The sequence below is a fragment of the Salarias fasciatus genome, chromosome 5 (genome assembly GCF_902148845.1).
Source record: "Salarias fasciatus chromosome 5, fSalaFa1.1, whole genome shotgun sequence".
Lineage (NCBI taxonomy): Eukaryota > Metazoa > Chordata > Actinopteri > Blenniiformes > Blenniidae > Salarias > Salarias fasciatus.
Genome location: NC_043749.1, coordinates 23,849,698 through 23,873,277, shown reverse-complemented (window position 1 = coordinate 23,873,277; position 23,580 = coordinate 23,849,698). Strand labels below are relative to the sequence as shown.

The window sequence follows — 23,580 nt, the reverse complement described above, 5'->3', positions numbered from 1 at the left end:
CACTTCTGTTCTCTGAATTGAATCTGCTATCCTTGAGCTTGTGTACCATCAGTAGCTACCTGAATAGCGAGGCAATCTTCCTCCCTCTCCCTCGCTCTTCTTCATTGTTGCGCTGCATTCAGAGCGAGGATGAGGAGTTGGGAGGTCACAGATGGAGAGGTGTTATGTTTGTTCCTGTCTCTACTCTCTGAGTGAATGTCTCCACAGATGGGATTATATTGAAAGGCAAACAGAAATTTGCAGAGCAATGAAAGAGCTTTAGAAGCACAAGGCCATCCACATAGCTAACTGTGCTTGTGTTTTTTTTTTTTTTTCAGCAGCCTTCATCAATCCGCTAATGTATTTTGTGGTTTACAAAAGGAAATTTTCTGCTACAGTGTTCATGCTACATATGCACTCTTATTAAACTCGCCACCCAAGTGTAATTAAATGCAAAGCAGACACCTCGAGACTGTTGAGGCTGGCCGTCTTCTCCGTCATGTCGTCATTGCAGTTTTGTCCGAACGAACTCATAGACTTTGCATTAATAATAGATTGATTTATCAACTCATATTCCTCAGTTTTTCATAATTTATTAGTGATATTGCAGCCGATGGATTAGTATATAGGGAGAAGTATTGGGCTCCGCTCTCACCTCAGAGTTTAATTGTCACTATGAGTGAGAAGCCTTTCTGTATGGAGTTTGTATGTTTCCCCTAAGTATGTCTGTGTAAGTTTTCTCCAGATACTCTGGTTTATGAATATGAATGAATGAACTCCACCTCAGTTCTGTTGGTTCAGTTATTCACGTACTCTTCTGCCCTCTTCTGCTCCTATTGTATTTTTCCTCACAGGAAGAGAAGAAGAAAATCCAGCTGTTGAGACATACCTGTAACGTTTCTTTTCTGTCATGTCCCAGAACATTAGACTGGTTATGGTTAATGGTGACCGGACGTGTTACTGTCTGCAAGAGAAGCCTTAAACGAACAGATGCAGCTGAACACAGGATTGTCCTTGAAACCAATCGTTCATTGCTACTCCTCATCGTTTGTCAAGTCAGCAACTATGACTACATTAACTCCCACAAAACTGTATCTCGCCCAGTTCTGTCTGCATCTGTGTCTTCTTGCTTCCTGCACTGGAAGCTATCGTTATCTTCTGATTTATCAATGTTTCAATTGATTTTTCCACCCAACAAAGTGCAGTTCAGTTTTCTTTAGGGGGATTTCAAATATAAGATAATAATAGCATAATCCGCAAGACACGTTTAAGATTTCATGGGGGAAGCTGTGTATGTGTGTATTGAATGGAAGTGTAATTGAGAATAAGCGAGAAACGAGCAGATACACCCTTAATGTTAGCTGAGGATGAAGGAAACAACATACATGCATTCTCAGTAAAAAGAAAATGCTTGTATGCGGTTCAACTTATGGGCTGTTTGGACGTATGTTTTTGCTATACTGCTTCCCTCTGTCATTCAGGCATGAAGCTGCAAAATGTTCAATTATTTACACACATCTGTAAATAGGTAGGCAGGCATCAAATGTGTTGACTCTGCAAAGCAAACTTAAGCTTGCAGAACTGGTGCAGATGCAGTATTTGCTCAGCCTGAAATCCAGCGTATAAGGAGTTTCTGAAGAGAACAGGCCACAGCGCGGTTTAACTAATGCTTTACAGTGAGGTCTTATCAAAAGCTGTTACTGATGCATTAATGAACCAGCATGATGCTTTAGAATGAAAAAAAAAACCTGTTGTAATTACATATACGCATTGTTGAAAATACAAACTTTCAATTTCTAACCTTCCAGAATGACCAAATATGTGTTTGCATTAGAAAATATCTGGCTTGAATTGCATCAACGTACCGAAGTGGAACCTACAAATAACCCGCTCATCAGGTGAGAACCTGCTCAGTCCACACTATCAAGAGCTCAATGAATTCCTCGTTTCCTACTCAGAAACTAACTGTTCTGAAAACAGCTTTGGCTTCTACCGCCTGTAAAAATCACACCTAACATTTGTTGAGGCAGCGTCGAGTTTGAAGTTTCGCACTGAAGCCCCGGTTCTGGACGCTCTGGTGAGTTTCACAGCCTCATCTCTGGAATGGATCGACCAAACATTCGACCACTGTCTGTAAGTGTCAAAACATTTTCACTGACACCCAGTGATTGGAAATTGCTACTCAAGCTTCGACCATAACGTGGCGTTCGCACAGTGTCGACAGAAATAGTTTGGAAGGGAAAAGGTAGCGTGTCGAGGTGGTGGGCTGCAGCCGTACAGAGCAAACACAGAGAGACATAAAGTCACATTTACAGACGTGAGACAAACTTCCAAGGTTTGTTTTGGATTGTGGGATAAAGCTGGAGTGAATGGACAGACACAGGGAGAACATGCAAGTGCCACAAAGGCCTTAAAGCTCAGGATAATGTCCTTGCATCTTGTTAGCACCATGTGAAAACCACACCCAGCGTACTGACTCCAGACAGTACAAACTTTTTTTTTTCACAGAGCATCCAGACCTGTGACAGCCATGCCGGGATGGATACCAATGACCGGCCATTATGCAGCATCGGAAACATCACTGCAGTTATGCTGCATAAAGAAAGCCACTCATCGTGCTGCGCGCATTAAGACACTGTGCAGTGATTCAGACAGGCAAAAATGAACCATGATAGCTTTCATTAGTGATGTTTAGAGAGGCTCGCAGACAGAAAAATGTGCATAAGAGAGGTTTTCTGTTATGCTGATATGTATTTGTCTTCCAAAAGCCCTGTTGTGGCTTGTGAGCCTGTTGCTATGACGACCATCATTTGATACCAGTAGTGTGTAGGAAGGCAGAGAGATATGGTTGAAAATTAGCAAACTGCTTTATGCATGTTTTATAAGCTATTCATGAATTTCACGTATGTTTTGTTGTGTCATTCAACTATTGACTGAGCCTTTTTCCATCCCATGATTAATTAAAGGATTGCTGTACTGTATGCGCTTCAAAGCGAAAGCCTCGCTGTGGGCACGGTGAATGCATGTTTTATTCCACTCCCTCGCTGAATGGCATCTTTTGCTCATCTTTGTTATGGAGATAATATAGTGGCCCATATCTCCCAGGAGAATGTTTCCCACACGAGCCTCTACATGGGCCGTAGCTTCAGTTTCAGCCATAACATTATGACCACTGACAGCTGAGGTGATGATACTTATCATCGTTCTATAATCAAAGCCTCTTCGTAGGATTCGCAGGATGGGATTTCAAAACGCTTGATGAGAGACAATTGTTCATAGACACACAACTAGGCCAGAGCATCTCCAGTTTCTTATCCACAGCAGTCATTAGCCATCAAATGTGGAGCGAAATTAAAGAAGAAGGCCTGGTCTGGTGGATCACATTTGTGTTTTTCCCACTGCATGAATGGATGAGTGTATGCAGTGCAGAGAACACAGACTGTAGGACGAACGTGTGAGGGAGAGTGAATCTATAGGCAATGCTTTGCTGGGAAAAGTTGGATCCTGACTTCCATGTGGAAGTTACTCTGCATGTCACGTCTCTTAGAAATGGTATGTAGGGATGGCAGTGGCCTCTGTATCCCAGCTGATGCACTTTTCCACAACCAAAAACTTGTGGATTATGAATTAGATTGAGATATTGACTTGGTCTCAAAATTCTCCAACATCTGTGCAGCATCTGGGCGATGGGCTGGACTAATGCCCTGGTTCCACCAACTGGCGTAAACTTCTGTGCCAGAAACCACAGTGCAGAGGTCCTGTGGATCCTCAGCGGAAGCATCCTGGCTGAAGTGGCAAATGCCTGCGGGTTCTCACCGTGTATGTTTTATCTGTTTCCCCTCACTGCCTGAACAAATGTACAGCATGCAGGGTTAATTTGTGGCTCAAAATTGCCTGCAGGTGTGAATGTGAGTGTGTAGTCGTCTGTCTCTGTGTTTGCTCTGTGATGCACTGACAACCTGTTCATAGTGTGTGTGCCCCATCTATTACTAGATAACATAGCCTACGTGGTTATAAATAAAATCCACATTAATGTATGAGCGGAGATTATATGAAGGAAAAAATAAAAAGTATGAATGTTTTTTTCTTTCTGCTGTTTTTTCTACGTAAGTCTAATCTGCTTTTTTAAATAACTGTGGAGATGTGTAATATCTCTACATCAGTCATAGCCTGCAGCAATTAGGAAAAAGAGTCCCACTGTTTGTGAAAGTGGTTAAGTGCCGGCGCAGACCCAAAGGCAGCCCTCATAAACTGTGAATTAGCACAAGAGAACTAAGAGATAAATTGCCTTTCCAGATGAGCAGAGAGACTACTGTAATTACAGGGACATGGAACCTTTAAAGTGAGTTAATTGGTATTTATTATTGTTGCTTTGTCCCATGAGCCTGGCCCAATAATAAAGTATACCAAACCAAAAGTTTGTTACCATTGAATCTTCCTCTCTTCCTCATGATAAGACTTCATATTAAAAGTTGAGAGTTGAATATATGGGCTGGTATTTTAACACATGAGCTCATTTGTTTTCGGTGACGCTCTCCATGAAAAGAAATGATTATGGACAGTTTGCTTCAACTCTAAAATCAGATGCACCGCGAGTTTAAGAAGCTGATCAACATTATGGACATCCGGTGGCACTGTGTTGTGGTCGCCATGGTAACCTCGGAGAGCACCAAATGTTCTGCTTGAAGTGTGAGGGTATCAGCTGTGACATCGTGCCTCTTTTTCCTCTCATGAAGGCAAAAACAGGCGAAATCCAAGCGACTTCGCAAACTGTCGACATCAGTGTTTGAAGTTTCAGTGAATGAGCGTCGCCCCCACTTCACCGCCATGCACCCCAGTGTGTTTCCGCATGAGCGTTTGAAAAGCGTATGATCGAGTCTCGCCCAAGGTCATTCAACAATGAATCTTTCACAGCCCAGCAACTACAGAACTGATACAATTATGCACTGTAGAGGTTCGTTCGTGTCATTTTACAGGAGACAAATTGTTTTCAGTCTTGGGAGTCATTACAGCAGAGCATCCACTGCTTCTGTTCCCACCTCTCAGCACGTTGCTGATATTTCTTCTATACAAGATATTGACAGTAACCCGTCCTATGACTGACAGGAGCTCAGGTTTATGGATTTTACATGCCTTTGGCAAGCAAAGAAGGAAAAGAAAAGACAGCTGTAATTGCTTTGGCATCCTCAGTGCCGGATGTGACTGTAATTCATTTAGCTTTCTATCAGCGGATTCCTGTGGTTCAATCATCAAATTTGAGGGAATTTCAGTACCTCTGTGCCTTCTGGTCTGGTCTTACTGGAATTTTCTACTAAAAGTTGATCAACTTTGCTCAAAGCCTCCTAAAGTTCTCAGCGGTCCCCAGGGGAACCCTGTCCTACACAAATCGTTGGAACAGATCGGATGTTTTACTAACATCTGAACAAAGGCAGCAGCAAGACTAATTGATATTTCTGTAACTCCCCAAACAGGTGCAGATGTGTTTTGGCTTTAATTGTACTCCTGAATTCTGAAAAGTAAAATCAGATGGCCATTAGTTTCACTGGGGTTGCAGTGTTGTTTACTGGAGAGTTTCCACAGAAACGATTGTGATTGTAGAAAGTTTATGCTACACTGCAAAAACTGCTGGTCTTCATGGTCTTCAAGAAATTTAAAGAATAGTATTTTCTAAAATGATTTATATTGATGTGACTGTATGTATTATTTACTCACTCTTTGGCCTGAGTGTTCTCAGAAAACGGGAGAGTTTTGTTGGGAGAGTTGTCGTTGGTGTCCAGGTATCCACTAAAGCTTGAGAAACATGCCTTCAGCCCTTCAAAGGTTTCCACCGCAGACCCCATGACTATTGGTTTTGGTTTCTATGGCAACTAAGTTGAAATATAAGTTGACTCATCTTTTACTAGAATGGGTACAGGACGGCAGAGACAAAATATTTTGGTCAGAACATGCTTTTTTAGAGTCAATTGTGATCTGCAAATAGAAAAGAAATTGCTGTTTCGTCAAACAATGAAAAAAAAAATTAAATGGTTTTGTTGAACTGAGGCGTAACTCCATTCATTCTGCCTTTTTTTTTTTTTTTTTATGAAGATGCACAATCAATTTCTGGACAATTCCAAGATAGCACAGACAATGCAGCAGGATCAATTCACGTCTAGTCTGATGTGAAATAAAGATAGCCCACATTGTCTTCTCCGAAAGCAACTACTGGAGAAACTGGCAGGGGATTTTGGATACAGACTAAAATACAGACATGCTAGAAACTGTGAAGCAGGGAGCCGTTTGAGTCCATTCATAGACTTACAAATGCTGGATTAACTAGACGCAGCCATGGTAACGTAAGGATGAGCAGAGCATTGAGTAGTTTCTCAGAAGCACGGTGAGGTACTGGCTGCAAGCTTAATGACGCAGATTCCACTTCTGCGTATGCAACTCCTGTATGACTGACTGAAAAATCTCATTGTGGAAAATTACAACTCCTTTAAATCCCATTAGAGGAATAAACTGCATGATTCTTTCTTCTGTTGTTGGAAAGGGACAGAGAGAAAGGGTTTGTTGTATAAGATCTACTCAAAATCAGGAAAAAAAAAATACAATACAATAAGTTAACCAATGATGAAAATCCTCTCAAAGCCACAGTGAATTGATTATAAACCAATTCTCATTCACAAACAATAACTCTTGATAGCCAGTATCCACATACAACTAAATGTTACGTGCTTTTGTAGTCTTTCATCTGTGTGTGTGTGTGTGTGTGTGTGTGTGTGTGTGTGTGTGTGTGTGTGTGTGTGTGTGTGTGTGTGTGTGTGTGTGTGTACAGCTTGGAAAAAGTCAAGTGTACAATAACTAAAAATAAGAGAGAGAGAAAAACGAATACCCAGTTGGTAAAACGGAGTTATGGCTGTGCAGCATTTCCATGGAAAAAAGTAAAAATGTGCATTAAATTATACGTATAGCTTCATGAATCTGACTCCGGCTCTCAAGGTCACTTTAAAGATGCTGTTGGTGAGAATTACCAGCACAAAATGTGCTCTTAATCAATTTATTTTATTTTATTTTATTTATTCTTTTTTTTTTTACAAAATTCACCAAACTGAAGAGCCAGCTTTTCAGTCCGGCTTTTATCTAATTGTGTCCGTGTGCTTTAGATGTACCATTTCTCTTTTTTATCTAATTACTGCAAAGTACTTGGTGATGTCTCTTCTCTTGGAAGATGCTACACAAATAGCCTTTCGTTCATTTATTTATTCATTTATTTCAGTGTGATTTTTTTTTTTTTTTTTGTCAAACACATGGATATAAAATGTTTTAGAGCAATAATTAACAGACATGAAATGCAGACCGATACTGGGAAATCGAAACACGACCGCAGTGCTCACACACACGACGTGTATGTGGCTGCGTTAACAGGAGTGTATCAGATTGCACTGCTGTAGCACTGCATCGTTTGTGCCCTCAATGCGCTCGACACCTCAGCTTCCATCTAACGAATCTCCTCTTCAGTGTTTACCTGAACTCTATTTTTGATACAAACCCTGCACATCCTCTCTACTTTAGGTGAAAAGAAAAAGAAGCTTTTCTTCAGTTGCTAGTTCTGCTGTGTCAGTCGGGGTTATATTTATATTTCCAAGTTCTTCTGTGTCTTTTAACATTTACCTTTGCCCCGTTCTGACTTCTCTATCTCAGGTTGAGGTCTCAAAGTGGAAAACAAGCAGCTGACAAAATGACGAAGCCCCTCCTGCAGTGAGGACGAGAGGAGCGATAGAAACCTATGACGGTTCAAGAATGATGGCAGTGATGAGAGGAATTCCAGATTTCTGAAACAGCACAACTTGCATTGCAAAAGCGACTCTTTTTCTGTGGCGCTATATGATACTGGGAGTCAGCAGAGAGAGAGAGTAGGAGGTTTGATGGGTAGGTGGGGAGCAGGTTAAAGATGCTCCACCACTCTCTTCCCTGTTATCCCAATGGCCTTTTAGCGGCATTACTCATTTTAGGAGAGAAGAGACACTCCTGTTACGTAAGGCAGCGTTACAGTCTGCCTACCAGATACAGTCCCTACAGATCCTCTGCATACCTGGGCGTAATTGCAAAGTGATGGTTGAATCAGGTTCCTCTGTACTTGGTGAACTCCTAGGAGCAGCAGATTTCTGAAGTCTAAACTTCAGTTTTTTCGATTACAGATGACAAAACCACTAAATTCACTGTGATTTTGAAGCACATTTTTATATATTTATTGACACTGACCTCAACGAAGTGAGTTTTTAGATCTGTTGTTTTACTCAAGCTGGGCGTTCTGAGAGGTTTTCCTGGTGTTTCGTGGTTTGTGAGTAAAAATGCATCCTTTGAGAGACGGATCCTAAAGTGCTGGCAGCCGCTCTGCCATCAGCTGCTTCCTCCTCGACATAATTGATGGGTTGTGACAGCTATTGTGTTTTGTGATGGTATATCTTTGAAATCGTAGTACGCCGGTTGTGTTGGAGCTGTATCACAGGAAGCTCGCTTCTCTCTGCATATAGTTGAAGGTGATGCCATGATGCTGCTGTGCAGGTCTACCTGCATGCTCTCCGTTGCATTATGTAAGATCAGGTTGTGTGGAGCAGAGCAGTGTTTGCCTTTGTATCACCTGCAGGATCATGTGACGATAGAATAATACTGTAAAAGTGTAGGATTTTAAATCCACTTTTCATACAGTGTGATTTGTGAACTTGTTGCCCTTCCTGACGCCTTATTTCTAATAAATTAAAAAGAAAATCGCATTTTTATGTCGCATCACTCACAACAAGTGGTGCTGGAACTTTTTTATTGTGATGGAGAAATGCAAACATTATCGAGCGAGAAGTGGTAAAATAAAGATCGGCGTAACGTGAAACATTTGATGCAGTGGCGCACACGCACACACGCACGCAGAAACATAGTAGTGAGTGAACCAGCGTGCGGCGCACGCGGGCGCGCACACGCTTCCCCTCCTTCCCGCATCATAGCGCGCGCGGTTCCCAATCACGCGTTCACGTAATATTCGAGCGAATAAGCTGACTTGTTGGAAATGCTCGAGGAGCCCAAGCCTCTGGTCGCACGCACGCCGCCTCGCACGTCCGCGGATTGATTCGCCCAGAGAAAAGTCAAGAGCCGCACCAGGGAAAATACTCCAGAATTCAGCAGCCGGTTGGATTACTAACCATCCCCAGGTTACTTGACTGAAGGTAAGTGAGCGTCATTTGTCTGAAAACCGAAATATCACCGCGAGAAGTGAACAATGTTGAGGAATGTATTTATTCTGTTTCTCTGATACTGAAGCGATGTGATTTTTTTTTTCTTTAAAACTTTTTTGGATGATAATTGCTTGGTTTAAATTAACAAATACTGTATTTTTTAAAAAATATTTTTATTATTTTAACAAATACGATATTTTAAAGCCCATTTGCTGATCTACTACTAACAATGCTGATGCGCAAATACTCGTTTATTTTAGGTTAACGCTGTCAACCTGCTTGAGCTGTGATATTATTTGTGCATTTTTCTTACGTCTTTTTTTTTTATGTGCTTTTACCCTTCTTATTTAATACGTGCAGCATTACAAGTCCGAGCTTTCCGTCTATAGTTGCAAACTGCGCTCTGGATTTACATAAGGCACGCTCTCCATGCACAGACTGCAGCACTTCTTCACTCCACATTTTTACAGTCTCACAGTCTCGCAGTGTCCCTGCCTCCCTGTCATTATTTGTCATCATTTCACACCCAACGAGCCTGTGATTGCCATCCCCACTTATTTTGGCAAACGCCTGCACCACCACTCCATACACCCCAGAAGGAGAGAGAGCGCTTTGACGCACCAGAGCAGTTGGACGGAGCTATGATTAAGAAAAAAAAAGAAAAAAGAAAAAAGAAAGTATAAGTGTGTGTCCTTCACAGATTCATAAAGCTCTGTGCTCACCCAGACAAGAAGTGTTGGAAAATTTTCTTTTAGCAATTAGGAGGGCATGCTGTTGGTATCATATGAGTGTTGTATGCACAGAAGTTTGGATGAATGTACAGCCAGAACACAATATTTGTCACACACACACACACACACAAAAAAAGATCTTAACACTAAATGTTATATTTCAAAAGAAAACATCATAAAAGGAACCCTTTTTTTTTCTTTTTTTTGTGATTTTGTATCCACAGTAAAATTTTAATCACCGACTATAATTACATCCTGATGAACATGAATAAACTCTCTGTTTGTGGAACCGGCCCTACTTTGATCTGAATAGATTACTTCTGTCATTTGTGTTCTACAATAAGCTTTCATGCACAGGTAATGAAGCAGCTTTTATACAACTGGGACACACAGAGGGACATGACTGGGCTATTATGCCAGAAAAAGGCGTTTATAATATGAATTACTGTTATTTATTTGTTGAGTATGTCTGAAGTTTTTTTCATAACCAGTTTGAATCCATCCTCAGAGTTTGTGCCACATGAAGCCCTGCACTCACTGCTAATCTTGGGCAGAAATGGCACCGAGCACGCAGAGAGCTGCTCCGCACAGACGGCACCGTGGCGCATACTGTAGCGCTCGGAAACCATGGCAACAAAACAACATCAGAAGAAACTGGTCAGATGAGCCAGTGATGCTCGAGAGAGGAGATGAATGGTAGACTCCATGCACAGCAGAAGGAAGGACAAAAGATGACTGATTCATAGTCATCAAAATGTTCTCCACCTCTCAAGGAAAAAAAAAAAAAAACAAAAACAAACAAACAATCCTTTGTCTCTGTTTGTTTCTGATATCATGTCCCTGGATATTAGGAATGCAAATGTGCTCTTTGCGTTCTCAGCGACCAAGAGGGACGATTATTTTCTAAGTGAAGAATTACAGGGGATAAAATTTGGCTGAAACGTGGTCACTACCATCTGCCCCCTGCCACCAAGCAGTTCTCTTTGAAGAGACTCAGCTGTCGCCAAATCCACGGCTCTGGCCCGCCGCCGCTCTCTCACATGGCTTTGACCGACAATCCAACTCCAAAATAGCAACAAAAAAGTGTTTATTTTAGGACGTAAATACACTCACAGTCATGTATCTGAAATTTTTTACACGCGCCTAAATGATAAGAATTAAAAAAAAATTCAGTTTAAACTCTTTCCCCCCATTTATCAATACAAAATTTGACAGATTATCTCTTTATTTTGCATTAATGACCAACTACATTATCTCTCCGCTGAACTGTGAAACAAATATGACCTTAACCTTAAAGCACGTCCCGTTAGAACTTCATGGGAACCTTACAAATACCTAGTCCATACAAATACATGATTAGATTTAGGACCCCAAAACAGTACTAAACACACACAAACACACACCTTATTGACATTACAGGGGGTTGCGGTCGACTATCACCTCACTTTCTTTACATTTACATTTATATTAACCCAAATGAAAAATGAACCTTTCCACCCCAATCCTAAATGCGTAGATTTCCATTAAGTTGACTGTGCAAACAAATTTAGGTCCTGACAGCAGGGAAAATCGCCCCATACGCATGCAGCAGCTCTTGCATCCACACACACCGAGGATTATCAAGTAACTGCCAAAAGACAATAGTAAAGAGAAGCATTACTTAAAAAAAAAAAAAAAAAAAAAAAGTCGTTCCTTTGAGGAAAACTAGAAGACACTGCCAAGTCCCAGCAGGTCAGCATGACCCAGCTGGTCTGCCAGTAAAATGTATTCAGAGGTTAAAAAGCAATAAAACTTAAATAGAGTGAAAAATTGAGTCAATTTGTGATCGGATTATGATATAAATGAACAAAAAGTTAAATCATTATACACATTTAATGTCATTTGTATTAAATTTTCAAAATCTTGTTGAACAGATACGTCAGCTTGTCGACGCTGAATGTTACAATAAACAGAAATGAAAGTATAACAGCACATTTGGGTCACAGGTTTCCGAGCATTAAGTTTAAATGTAGCACCTCAGTGAGGCCTCCCAGCATATTGTGGCGTGCCAGTTCGCCGTGCCAAAATGCATCATCCTTCAGCAAAGTTGTGAGTAGGAGTGTCTGAAATATTTGAATATTCTACTTTATTTATAAAGTCATTCTCTAGGCCAGCTACTGAAATAAACTGAAGTCAAACAGACATTTTAAGACGTCCAGTGTCATTCTGCTGTTCAGTTAGACGGGCGTGATAACCTAAGAAGAAAAAACAAGCAAACGAGAAATGATTTCCAGGACATTTTCCTGTCTGTTTCAGTGGCCAGGACCCAAAACACTGGTTCATTTCTTCGTGGGTTATAAAGTATTGCAGAAAGCAACACATTTCAGAGACGCATCAGCTGTCAGAGCTGACTGAGAGGTGTTGTCGTCTGTTTGGTTTGAAATAATGACAGGTCTCCTGAGTTTGTCAGCGCTGCTGCAAACTGCTGGAACACGCTGTAAAGATGCATCGTCATCCATCCTTTGCTTTTATTTTTCAAAATTAGACCTGTTGTGGGCGTCGGAAATGTGCCCCTTGACGCCACGCTCATACGTACAGGTGAACCGGCGCCTCCTGTGATACTGTAACCTGCTGTGTTTGCATCCGATGTCTCTGCCTAATAATACGAAGGATGATGACACAAGCTTAATGCCTCCTAGTGTTTGCTCTTAAACCAAATATTAATATTCGAATCAGTCTTATTTTTGTGGCCCAGGTTGACACCTCCCTGCTCAGTCATGCAGTGACGGCGGTGTTTGCTGTGCAAACCAAACTTTGTGGGCTCACGTTTGACGGCTTAACAATGACGGAGAATAAACAAAGGCCTGACTGGCATTCTTATGAGATTTTAGATCAAATGTCAGCTGTTGTCGGGTTCATTGTTTTCATCTTTCGGCTGTGTTTGAGTGTGCATCTTTCAGCAGGCAGAAATTGTTGTTGTTGTTGTTGTGTCTCGGTGTGCCGAGTGCCCCGGGTATCCCTTCGTAGTCCTGCCTCAATCTGTTCAGGCAAAGTGCCTTTCACTGTCAGTCCTGCAATTAGTGTCTCTTCCCAAAACAAAAGACAGAACCGGTTTACCTTCACCCACTTTGTGAAGAAAGTCGCTGGGTGCTGAAATCTGCTCATCAGATCAAACATTACCGGGATTGTCTTGATTCTCCAAGGGTGTCCACGGTTTAGCTTCTTCTTTTCTTTAATGCTGAGCTCTGCGGCAGTCTTAATTTGAAACAGCATTTAGATTCCCATTAATGAAGAGCACTCCATTCAAATCTTTCAACAGGCGAAGATAAAAGACCTCTGATTCAGCAATAGTCAAGTGCCTTCTATCGTCTTCTGGTGAAGGAGAACGGCCTTTTATCTGAAAGATTGCTTTGAAAGGAGGAAAAACAAGTCCGCGTGAAATTTTTCCTGACTTGTCGCGCTTGTGCTGAGAGTTTTTTGTGGACCCTGATGCCTCTGAAAGCAGGTGTAGACTTAATGTGAGATCTGAAATGGTCGCCCCTGGTTTACCACTTGTTTTATCATTTTCTTGCAAAGCTTGGATCACTTCTCTCACCACAGAGCACTAAAACGTTCCAAAAGGATTTGGTTTTTTTTTTTTGTTTTTTTTGTTCTTGGTGGTGCATTGCATTAAGTCTTGGCTTTGAGTGTGTTTATAAAACATGCCAGGTCTACAGGTCGACCTGCTGAGGTGACGCCTGTAAAATAAAATCTGAAAAGATTGAACATTGTGCTACCATAATATGAAGCTAAATAGAAATCATCTTTAAAGGAATTTTCTCAGCATAAATCACAGACCATATACGACCTGTCTGAATCTGGCACTTCATTCGTCTATGCAGATGTAAGTTTAGATAAATGCTGAAGAAACTTTATATTTTAGAACTTGTGTGAAACTCGTAAAAAAAACACAGCTCATCATGTTTGTAGCTTCATCCATTCCAAAGGTGCTTATACATCCAGAAACATGCAAATAAACTGGAAAAAGGTTTATTTTGAAACAAACTTAATTAAAAAAATCAGTAAAATGTCCAAAAATTTCAAATTATTAAAAATCAATTGACAAAAGATCTTTATCCTTTATAATTTGCCATGAAGAGTCATAGAAGTGATCTATGCAGTACCTCTAAATATTAAAATATTTCATGAGATCTGATGTTTTTAACCAGATTGCAATTTAAATTGAGAAAAGACTTGTAACTCTTTGCATTAAATGAACAAAAGGCGTGTTTGTGTTTGTGTGGCTTGCCTCAATGGATTAACAGGGATGATGATAGCACAGGATTCAGGCATGGAATATGAAGAGTGCAGGTGAGAGCCAGAACACAGTCACGGTGGCTCAGAGCGTCCTGCTTGCAGGATTCAAGCAGGGGATGAGCTTTAATTTGAGCGTGTCTCCCAAATGCACGCCGTGCTCCAAACTAATGTGGAGCTGACGGCTCTCCCCTTTAGGATGACGCACGCCGTGCTGCTGCAGACGAAATTCTGAAGAGACAAAAGGAAAAGGGAAATACAGAGTGGTTGTGGCGGGAGCTCTGCGCTAACAAGATGGGTTTTACTAGTTTAAAGCGTTGTCCGTTCACTCACCCCAGGGAAACTCTTACATCTTTACTTGTGCATACTTCTAGAAAAAAACAAAAACAAAAAACAAAAATAAAAAAAATAAAAACCAGCCCTGAGTAAAAATCATTATCTGGAATGAATTTAAACAATGAAAGTAAAGGCTGGGAACAGGACGCTTTTTCCCCGGGGCGACACTGAGTTGACCCCAAACCGCAGCTTATTGCAGGAGTGCTGGGTGGCTTTTTTCTTCTCTAACAAAGGTACAATAAACGAGAAGAAGGCACTCAGAGAGCGCCTGGCCAGAATCCAGCTCTCACCAAATATTCAATTAACTCACTTCTTCCATGTCCCATTATCTGTTAGCATATTTTTTTATTTAAATCAAAATCCATCGTAAAGGTTTGGGTTATCCTGTTAACAAACCAACAAATCAGCAATGGAGCATTTACCTCCTGGCAGAGGTAAATAATGCAGGGATCCTGCTCAACACACTGGAATTCACTTTCATATGGAATTAATTGCACATTTCCTGTGCAATTTTCCTTAACCTAAATATAGTGACACACGAAGTCAATCAAAAAGAAAAACAAGCAATAAGATTCATTTAATTTTTCAGGAAGACTTTTTCCTTAAGTTTAAAGTTTTGTTGGAAATGTACTGACAGAATGGAGGAGAATAAATACTGTAAATGTGTGAACGATTTTTTTTTCTTACCAGTAATGCATTGTTTAATCAAGCACAACAAAATCTAAAGAGCCCCACATTGTGAATAAAATAATGGAAATCTTAAAATTCCATGAGATAATATAGAACTTATTTCTTACTAGAAACCCCCAGACATCTTTAAAAAGACATACTGACCTTTAACATCTATTCAGTTTAAACTGAAAAATGCTTCATTTTCAGATAACATTTACTTGATCAGTATCAGTCCAGAGGCAGAAACAGTTGCAAACACAGATTTGCTGTAGTTAAAGTGGTCAAACGATTTACATACACTGCATAAGAAATAATGTAAAGAGCCGAGGTCGATGGAGACCGGAGTAATGAGTCCCTTTGTGGACAGTAGCTCACTTCTTCACAGCCTTCTTCCTTTATCTGATGGCTCTCTCCTGACCTACGCTCTGCTTTTCAACAACAAACACTATTGTGCAGCGATATCCAAATCCTCTCAACACGGGCTTTCTAAGACTCCGTTTTCAGGCTGTAAGATCGCTCTGTGTTGTGCTACAGCTGTTTCTGGATGTTATTGCTGGGAGAAATCTCTGCCTCTGGTCTTGACTGAGGCCACAGACAGCACCTCACTCAGATTTTTTTTTTGTACTCCCACTCTTTTACACTGGCTGCCATTTCCAATGCAAGGCCTGCCAAAAAAAAAAAAAAGAGTCTTTTCTTCCTTTACAAACATCCTATGTCACCAGTTGTGCTCAACTGCCTGTTGTGGATTCTGGGAGTTTATTCTGCTGCAGCTACAGTAAATCAAGTTTGTCTTTTACTTTTCAGCCATAAGTTCGACTGAATACTGTTTTTTTTTTACTGTTTCTTCTGAATAAATGCACAAAAGAGAAGAGTTGGGATTCAAAATGAGAAAATGCAATCCGAACGCGTTGTAAAAAAAGAAAAAAAAGAATAAGAAACACTTCATGGCGACTCTGCCAATGTTAGATCACCCTATGTCCGTGAGAGTTGTCCAATTTTCATGATTAAAAAAAGCTGCAGGGTTATGTAGCCAGGCTGGGAATTTGGCATTGGAATGTGTTAAAGGACATCATGTGGGTGCGTTTCATTTATTGAGCTTTTTGTTGGGTGATATTGGAAATGTTCTGCTGCGTGAAGGAATTTATTCAGTCGTCAAAGTATTTATGTTATCAGAAGTCTGCAAACTGCAGCTCTGGAGCCTCATGTGACTCTATAGATCCTCTTCACTGACTCTCAGAACTTACAGGCTTCTGTACAGTTTAGAAACATTTTGATTGTGTTTTTTATTTTACCAGACTGTCATTCAAAGGAACTCCTGTCTTAAAGGTTTTTCAGTTGAATTATAACAGTCACCTGCACTTTACGTGATTTAAGTTTCTGAATACACCTCTTGGTAAGACAACCACGATCAAATCCAAATAACAAAAGTCTGAAAGGAAAACAGACATTTTTACTGAATGTGGAACCAACTCATTAACTTTCACTGCTAGAATAGAATAGCTGTTTTGTCATATGTTAGATATGTGCAGAGAAAGAACCAACACTTGTGTTGAAAGCTCTAAAACAGCTAAAGCAACTCCACCAATGCACCATAAGAAACCGTTTTAGCATGTACGACAAAGCCACAGACAACTTTGTCACCTGCGATGTCTTCAGTTTGTTGATTAAACATATTTTTCAGCTCCAGACTTGTTTTATTTGGTGAAAATGGACAAAAGCTTCTTTTTAGTTCATGAAGGTCTCCATGGGTTTTTCATTTGTGGGTTTTGTCGAGCCTGACTGATCATGTTTGTTAATTTGACGTTAGAAGGTGAATGAAGTCAAGATGAAGCCGTCAGCTATTGTGCCTCTCTAGGTCAGTCTCCGAGCACAACTGTGCTTTTGTGATGCTTTTATGATTGTTTTTTTTTTTTTTTTTTTTTTTTTTTGCTGTTAGTTAAGAAAATAGATCTAGGAGAAGACAAAATAATTAAATGGAATGAAATATTTGTTTTGGACAATACTGAGCTACAGTGCTGATTATGACAGGATGCTGAAAGTTGTGCTGATAAACTCACGACTCCTGAATCATGTTTAAGAAAAATATGTGTTTGCAGGGTTTTTCATTTCAAGGGATGCATCGTTTTTTGTTGTTTTTTGAGGAACACACAGCAGAGAGTCCATATATTGTCTAAGATAATGAGTCTGGCTCAAAGACACGACCTGGACCATGTGTGAGATTCAAACCTGCGTTCTGCTCCAAAGTTCAACACTGTGGCGTATTGACTGCAGCTCATCGTCTCCATAATGCTCTTTAAAGGACATGAAAAAGAGATTTTCATTAAAACCATTTTATCACTGAATCATGTTGGGATGAGAGTAACTATTGATTAGAGCGGATGTCGACCGTCATGGTGCAGCGCGGCGGCCGAGTGGTTAGCAGTGGAAAATAACCCGCTGGAGTGAGTGTGAGTGTGAGTGTGTGCGGCTGTGTGTGCGGCTGTGACTGCACTGGAATGGGCTGGTCAATTTTTAAAATGTGGGGTCAGTTGCTTGTTGTGGGAACAATCCTTGCTACACTTCATGTTATATTATCAAGTGCGGCGTTCATAGAAAGCTTCAGTTCATACATTTGCTTTAATAAGTTCAGAAGAGAGCATTAAACACTTATTCTCATATTAAATATGATGGGTTTTTTTTCTCATAAAGATGTACTAGAGTGCGTTTTAACATCTCCAAAGCTGTGGTCTCCTCCAAAATATCGTGTGCATGTTGTTAAAAACGTGTCTTGTTCATTTTTTTTCTTCCTTGGCTGATTTTACTATTAGAAATGAAAAAAAGCAGAAGTCTTGGACACGTTCTCCTGAAGAGCTGGGAAGTTAATCGCTTTTTTAACATTCAAGCATCCTTCAGAATAGAAAAAATAAAAGAGACAAAAGGTAGAGCTAAAGCACAGGGTCAAGGCCGTTTGGATCATCTTTATACTGTAGAAAGCAGACATATGAATGCTGCTGCTGCTGCAGTGCGAGTCTGACTCACTGCAGATGGGAAGAAAGCAGCCTGGCTTGTCTCACACTGTTCACTGGAGAAGATTATGTTATTGAAAATGTTTTGTTTTCATGTTGTGTTGCGCTAGTGGTAATTTGAAATAATTAGCTCCCACAAGTTCAATTACACGTCGCGAATCTCAGATGCATCAGCAGAAAGACTTCAGAGGAAGAGAATAACGGCGGGTCCGCTGCGGCGCGCCCTGCGAATCTGTGCATTGATTTGCTGCAGTCATTTTGTCTGAAGTGTATCACCCAAAAAAAAATATCTTTTAATATCTGTTGGTGTCATTATTAAACTTATTTTCTTGTCAGTTAAAATGCAAACTGCGTCAGTGTTTTCTAACATTCAGGATCGACACGGCTGCTGTCGATCAGATGTTTCTGGAAGCTTTGCCGTCCAGCTAACGCTCACGTGTCGTTGGCAGGTTGCGTTGTGGCCGGATATTCCCCGGCCGGGGCACGAGCTGCCATGCCGTTTGGGTGTCTGACTCTCGGAGAGAAGAAGGATTACAACAGCCCCACAGAGGTGTCCGACAAATATGACCTTGGACAGATTGTTAAGTCGTGAGTACATCAGCGAATGCTGTTCAACATCGTACGGAGTCTTTGAGGACATGCCTGACAACACAGACCGCATTTTTGCTTTCTGTGTGTGTTTTGCAGGGAGGAGTTCTGTGAGATATTTCGGGCGAAGGATAGGAACACCTTGAAGATGTACACGTGTAAAAAGTTTCACAAAAAGGATGGAAGGAAAGTGAGGAAAGCTGCCAAGAACGAGATAATGATCTTAAAGATGTAAGTAGCTCCTGTCTATAAAAAAAAACAAAAAAAAAACACGCAAAATGATCTGTTAAAGGTATAATGGACGATGCTTTAGCCAATGAATGGCGTGATGCGAGTGTCAAGTATTGGTCCTCCGACATGTCAATCACGATGAAGAAACGCTTGTGTCACGCCGTCAAGCGCGCTCGTAGGAGCAGCAGAGCAGGTAGGATGGTCTGGCGCATGCGCGTTTTCAAAAAGCGAGTAACAGACGTTTGGCTTCGACTTTTTTGACAAAATCGTCCATTACACCTTGAAATCCTGTTGTTGGGTAAAGTTTGGAACAAAAGCCAGACCTCTGAAAACCACATCGTCCATAGTTCACAAACCATATTTGCGTCCGATGAATGGGGAGAGTTGGTTTTCTTTCGTATTTTATCTTCTTCCTCAGCTTTAATGAAATGACGGCGTCTGGTAATATCCTGGATTTACTGACTGCCAACAAACCTGCTGAAACGGGAATCGCTCCCTCCTCTCTCATAAGAAGAATCATAAAAACAAACAAAAAAAAAAAAATCAAAGCACAACAGTGACCTGTTTTATTGACTGAGATAGTTTAATTGCTGGACTCTACAGCTGATATTGATTCAGGTCCAGATGCAGTATTGAATTATCGATCCATCTGGATTTTATCTGTACACAACATGGATAATGCACTCTGTTGTTTTGATGTTGAGCACCAAGAAAAAAGTGTTTTATCTGTCTTTACCAAGATAAGCTAAGAAAATGAATATTATAGTAATGAAACAACACATTACCCTGAATTGATTAGTTACAAAACTATAAATGAGCCCCGCCTTCTTCTTCAGAACTGTAGAAACATAACCTGGTAATGTCCATACGAGCACAAATCAACAGCAGAATTTGCTTACATTTCTTTACTTTTACAGGTTCAAACATAAAAAGAAAGCATGACATGATGGGATAGTGATTAGTGTTGTCGCCTCACAGTGAGAGAATACCTGGCTTGTGTGTGGAGTTTGCATGTTCCCCGTGTGCCTGTGTGAGTTTTCTCTGATTTTCTCCCACAGTCAATAAACAGAGACATGACAAACTGGTAACTCCTGAATGTCCTGTGAGTGTGTGTATATGATCGTGTGTCTGTGTTTGACCTGTGAAGGATTTTGATTTAATTTCAGTTTATCTAAAACTGGCTGAGATTCACTCCCCATTCCAAAATTCAGTTTTTTTTACCAGTTTAGTCACACTTAAACCATGTTGGGGTTTTTTCTTGACATTTTTTACAATAAATTATTTAATTTTGACTAAACTGAGTTTTGGTTTATTTTCTTAGAAATGAAGCATAGCTACTCTATTACCGCTTCGGTCCGTCTTTTTGACGCCATTATTGCTGATTTTAGAATCACTCCCCTTCACTTTGCCTGTCTTTGCTCGTCTCTCTCTCTCTCTCTCTCTTTCCTGCGTTTCACAGGGTGAAGCACCATAACATCCTTCAGCTGGTCGATGCTTTTGAAACAAAGAAAGAGTACTTCATTTTCCTGGAGCTGTGAGTACCGGCAAGGCTGTTCAGAGACAAACCGGCCTGCTCTTCATTTTCTCATATATTGTGAAGCTCACATTTTCTGTTGAAATGTATCTTTCAATTTCTTTTCGTTTCTGACTGGTCGTGCCAGTGCCACGGGCAGAGAAGTGTTCGACTGGATCTTAGATCAAGGGTACTACTCAGAGAGGGACACCAGCAACGTGATGAGGCAGGTGCTGGAGGCTGTAGCTTACCTGCACTCTCTGAAAATAGTCCACAGAAACCTGAAGGTACGCGGCGCTGCTGACACCTAGTGCACACCTGCAACACTTCACAGCACACTCCTCTGTATGAACGACCTTCTTCTGTAACTCCAGAGACTTTTTTTTTCTCCTTTCTTTCGTTTTTGTTCTTCCAGCTGGAGAACTTGGTGTACTTCAACCGCTTGAAGCACTCGAAAATTGTGATCAGTGACTTTCAGTTGGCAAAGCTGGAAAATGGACTCATTAAGGACCCATGTGGGACTCCAGAATATCTCGGTGAGGGGCTGCTTCTTAATCTCCAAACAGATTTTGTTCTAAATTTATACTCCAATATAAACAAACTGTGATCCTGCAGTCTGAAGCTATGTCACAGCACCAAAAGACTTAGAAGTTGTTTTTGATTCCAGCTCCTGAGGTGGTTGGGAGGCAGAGATATGGGCGACCTGTAGACTGCTGGGCCATAGGAGTCATCATGTATATACTGTAAGCGTTCATTATCCGCTCCAAAGCGTATCATCTGACCAGCATTTACATTTCCCCTCTACAAAGTTCTTCTTTTAATGTCACAGTTTGTCTGGAAACCCTCCATTCTATGACGACGGTGATGAAGATGAGTGCGATCGTGATAAGAACCTCTTCCTGAAGATTCTGTCTGGAGACTATGAGTTCGACTCTCCTTACTGGGATGATATTTCAGATTCTGGTGGGACCATATCACTGTTTTTTTTTTTTTTTTTTTTTTTTTAATGTGTGCTGTTTGTCAGTGAAAAGCACATGACAGATGGTGTGTCTAAGGTCTGATGCAAATTCATTCCTGCTCCTGTTTTTTTGGGTATTACAGCCAAAACCTTAGTGGCGTCTTTGATGGAAGTGGACCAAGATCAGCGATTGACTGCGCAGGAGGCGATTGCCCATGAATGGTAAAAAGGATTAGTAATGAATGAATAAATGAACGGATGAATGACTGGATGATGAACTCTTCGAAAGTTGGAATAGAACTTTTCCAATCAGCAGTATGGTGTGCAAATAAACTCTTCTGCTATAGAGAAAATATCTGATTTGTTTCTTGTCTTAGGATTTCTGGAAATGCAGCCTCAGACAAGAACATCAAGGATGGAGTTTGTGCACAAATTGAGAAGAACTTCGCTAAAGCCAAGTGGAAGGTAGTAATTCTAATGATACTTCTATAAAATCACATATTATTGTTTATATATTGTACATATTTTACTTCTGTAGATAATCCTTGTTAGCTTTGTGGGTCTGAGACGTGCCCCAGCTGAGGTTTGGAGAGGGAACAATCACCCACACACTCATTTACTACTGTATTTTCTACTGTAAATTTACTATCAGGAGTTATTTTAGGATTAGCATCTGATTGTGGGTTGAAGCCAGAGTATTTGGAGAAACCTCTCGCAGGTGCAGGGAGAACATGCAAACTGAACATGTGTCGTGGTTGTAGATCAGGAGTGTTCAGAGTGAAAGGTGGATGGTATCTCAGCCTCTGCAGCAAAATTAAATGAAGAAGTTGCCCATAAATGAGCCATCGTCCACTTTCGTCCACTGACTGATGATCTTACCTAATTTCTTATTAACAATCACATTTGAATAGTCAAAATGTCTTATTTGAATACTTTAGATTTTTCTATTCTAGACAGTCTTGATCTCTTTTTATTGGAAGGATTGTAAAGATGATTGTTTCCTGTTCTGAATTCATATAGAAAGCCGTCAGGGTGACCACCCTCATGAAGCGGCTCCGGGCGTCCGAACAAGGCGACGGCGCCGGGGCGGCAGCCGACCCCAACGCGCCCGGCGCCGCGCCCGGGACTGCGGCCGCCCCGCCTGCGCTCGGCGGCGGCGGCGGTCTTGCGGCCTGCTTAAAGGCGGGTCTCAGTGAAAAGGCTCCCGACACACAGACTGCAGCCCCGTCTGCGCCCTCCCTGCCCGCCGCGGCCCGACAGGAAGAGCAGCAGCAGGCGCCGTGCAACGGTGACGTCCCCCAAATGTTACCGCAAAGAAAAGAAGATTAGGCATTCATCAAGTAGAAGAAGAGGACCTTGCCAACCAACAAGCACATGAGCAGTACCAATAAATTTGGCATCATCGATACCATGTCTGTGCTGTCTAACTATCACAGTTTGCAGAATTATTACACAACATCACACATTTCATCTCTTTGCCTTCTGTACCGATGGGTCTAATGAATAGTGTTCTCCACTCTCCCTTGTTCTCGTTTTTTTTGTGTAAAAGTCCCTTTAAAGCTTGTTGCAGCGTAGCTTTTCTGTTGTTTTCCTTCTCCTTGAAAACTGTAAAAAGTCATTGTGTAATTTTAGTGAAATCAAATCACCTGAGTTCATCGCCTCATTGTACATAGATGTATTTGTCTGTTTTAACAAATCGCTACTTTTAGCTTCAGAACTTCAAATAATGAGTTCATGTCTTGTGGCTTAAAATTATGAGTTGAAAACACAAAATTACAATTTGAACATATTGAAGTTTATTTTGTTAAATTCACACAAAACATACAGGAGTTTGACGAGTAGGCACAGAATTTGAAGATGCAAAAAAAAAATCACACAAAGCAACAAACTTGTCATATAAATATCTCAAATTGATCACTAGTAAAAAAAATAATCATAAAAATACATTTTTATCAAAGAAAAATAATAATGACTTATACAAGGAAAAACATTTTCTTGTGAAACGCTGAAACAACCATCATGATAGTCATGATTAATAATGGTTTATTGAAGTAAAAGATTAAACAACTTAAAATTTTGAGGCAGC

At 40.8% G+C, this 23,580-nt stretch overlaps 1 protein-coding gene across 1 annotated transcript; it reads left to right on the top strand.

The window, feature by feature from the left end:
* Positions 1-8,935: 8,935 nt before the first annotated feature.
* Positions 8,936-23,256, top strand: LOC115388295 (caM kinase-like vesicle-associated protein). Its single transcript, XM_030091361.1, has 11 exons — positions 8,936-9,179; positions 18,654-18,792; positions 18,892-19,023; positions 20,483-20,557; positions 20,685-20,823; positions 20,952-21,072; positions 21,204-21,279; positions 21,366-21,499; positions 21,638-21,716; positions 21,872-21,959; positions 22,515-23,256. Exons 2-11 carry the CDS (start codon positions 18,698-18,700, stop codon positions 22,821-22,823), a joined length of 1,248 nt encoding a protein of 415 aa, XP_029947221.1. The 5' UTR covers positions 8,936-9,179; positions 18,654-18,697; the 3' UTR covers positions 22,824-23,256.
* The last annotated feature ends 324 nt before the right edge of the window (positions 23,257-23,580 follow it).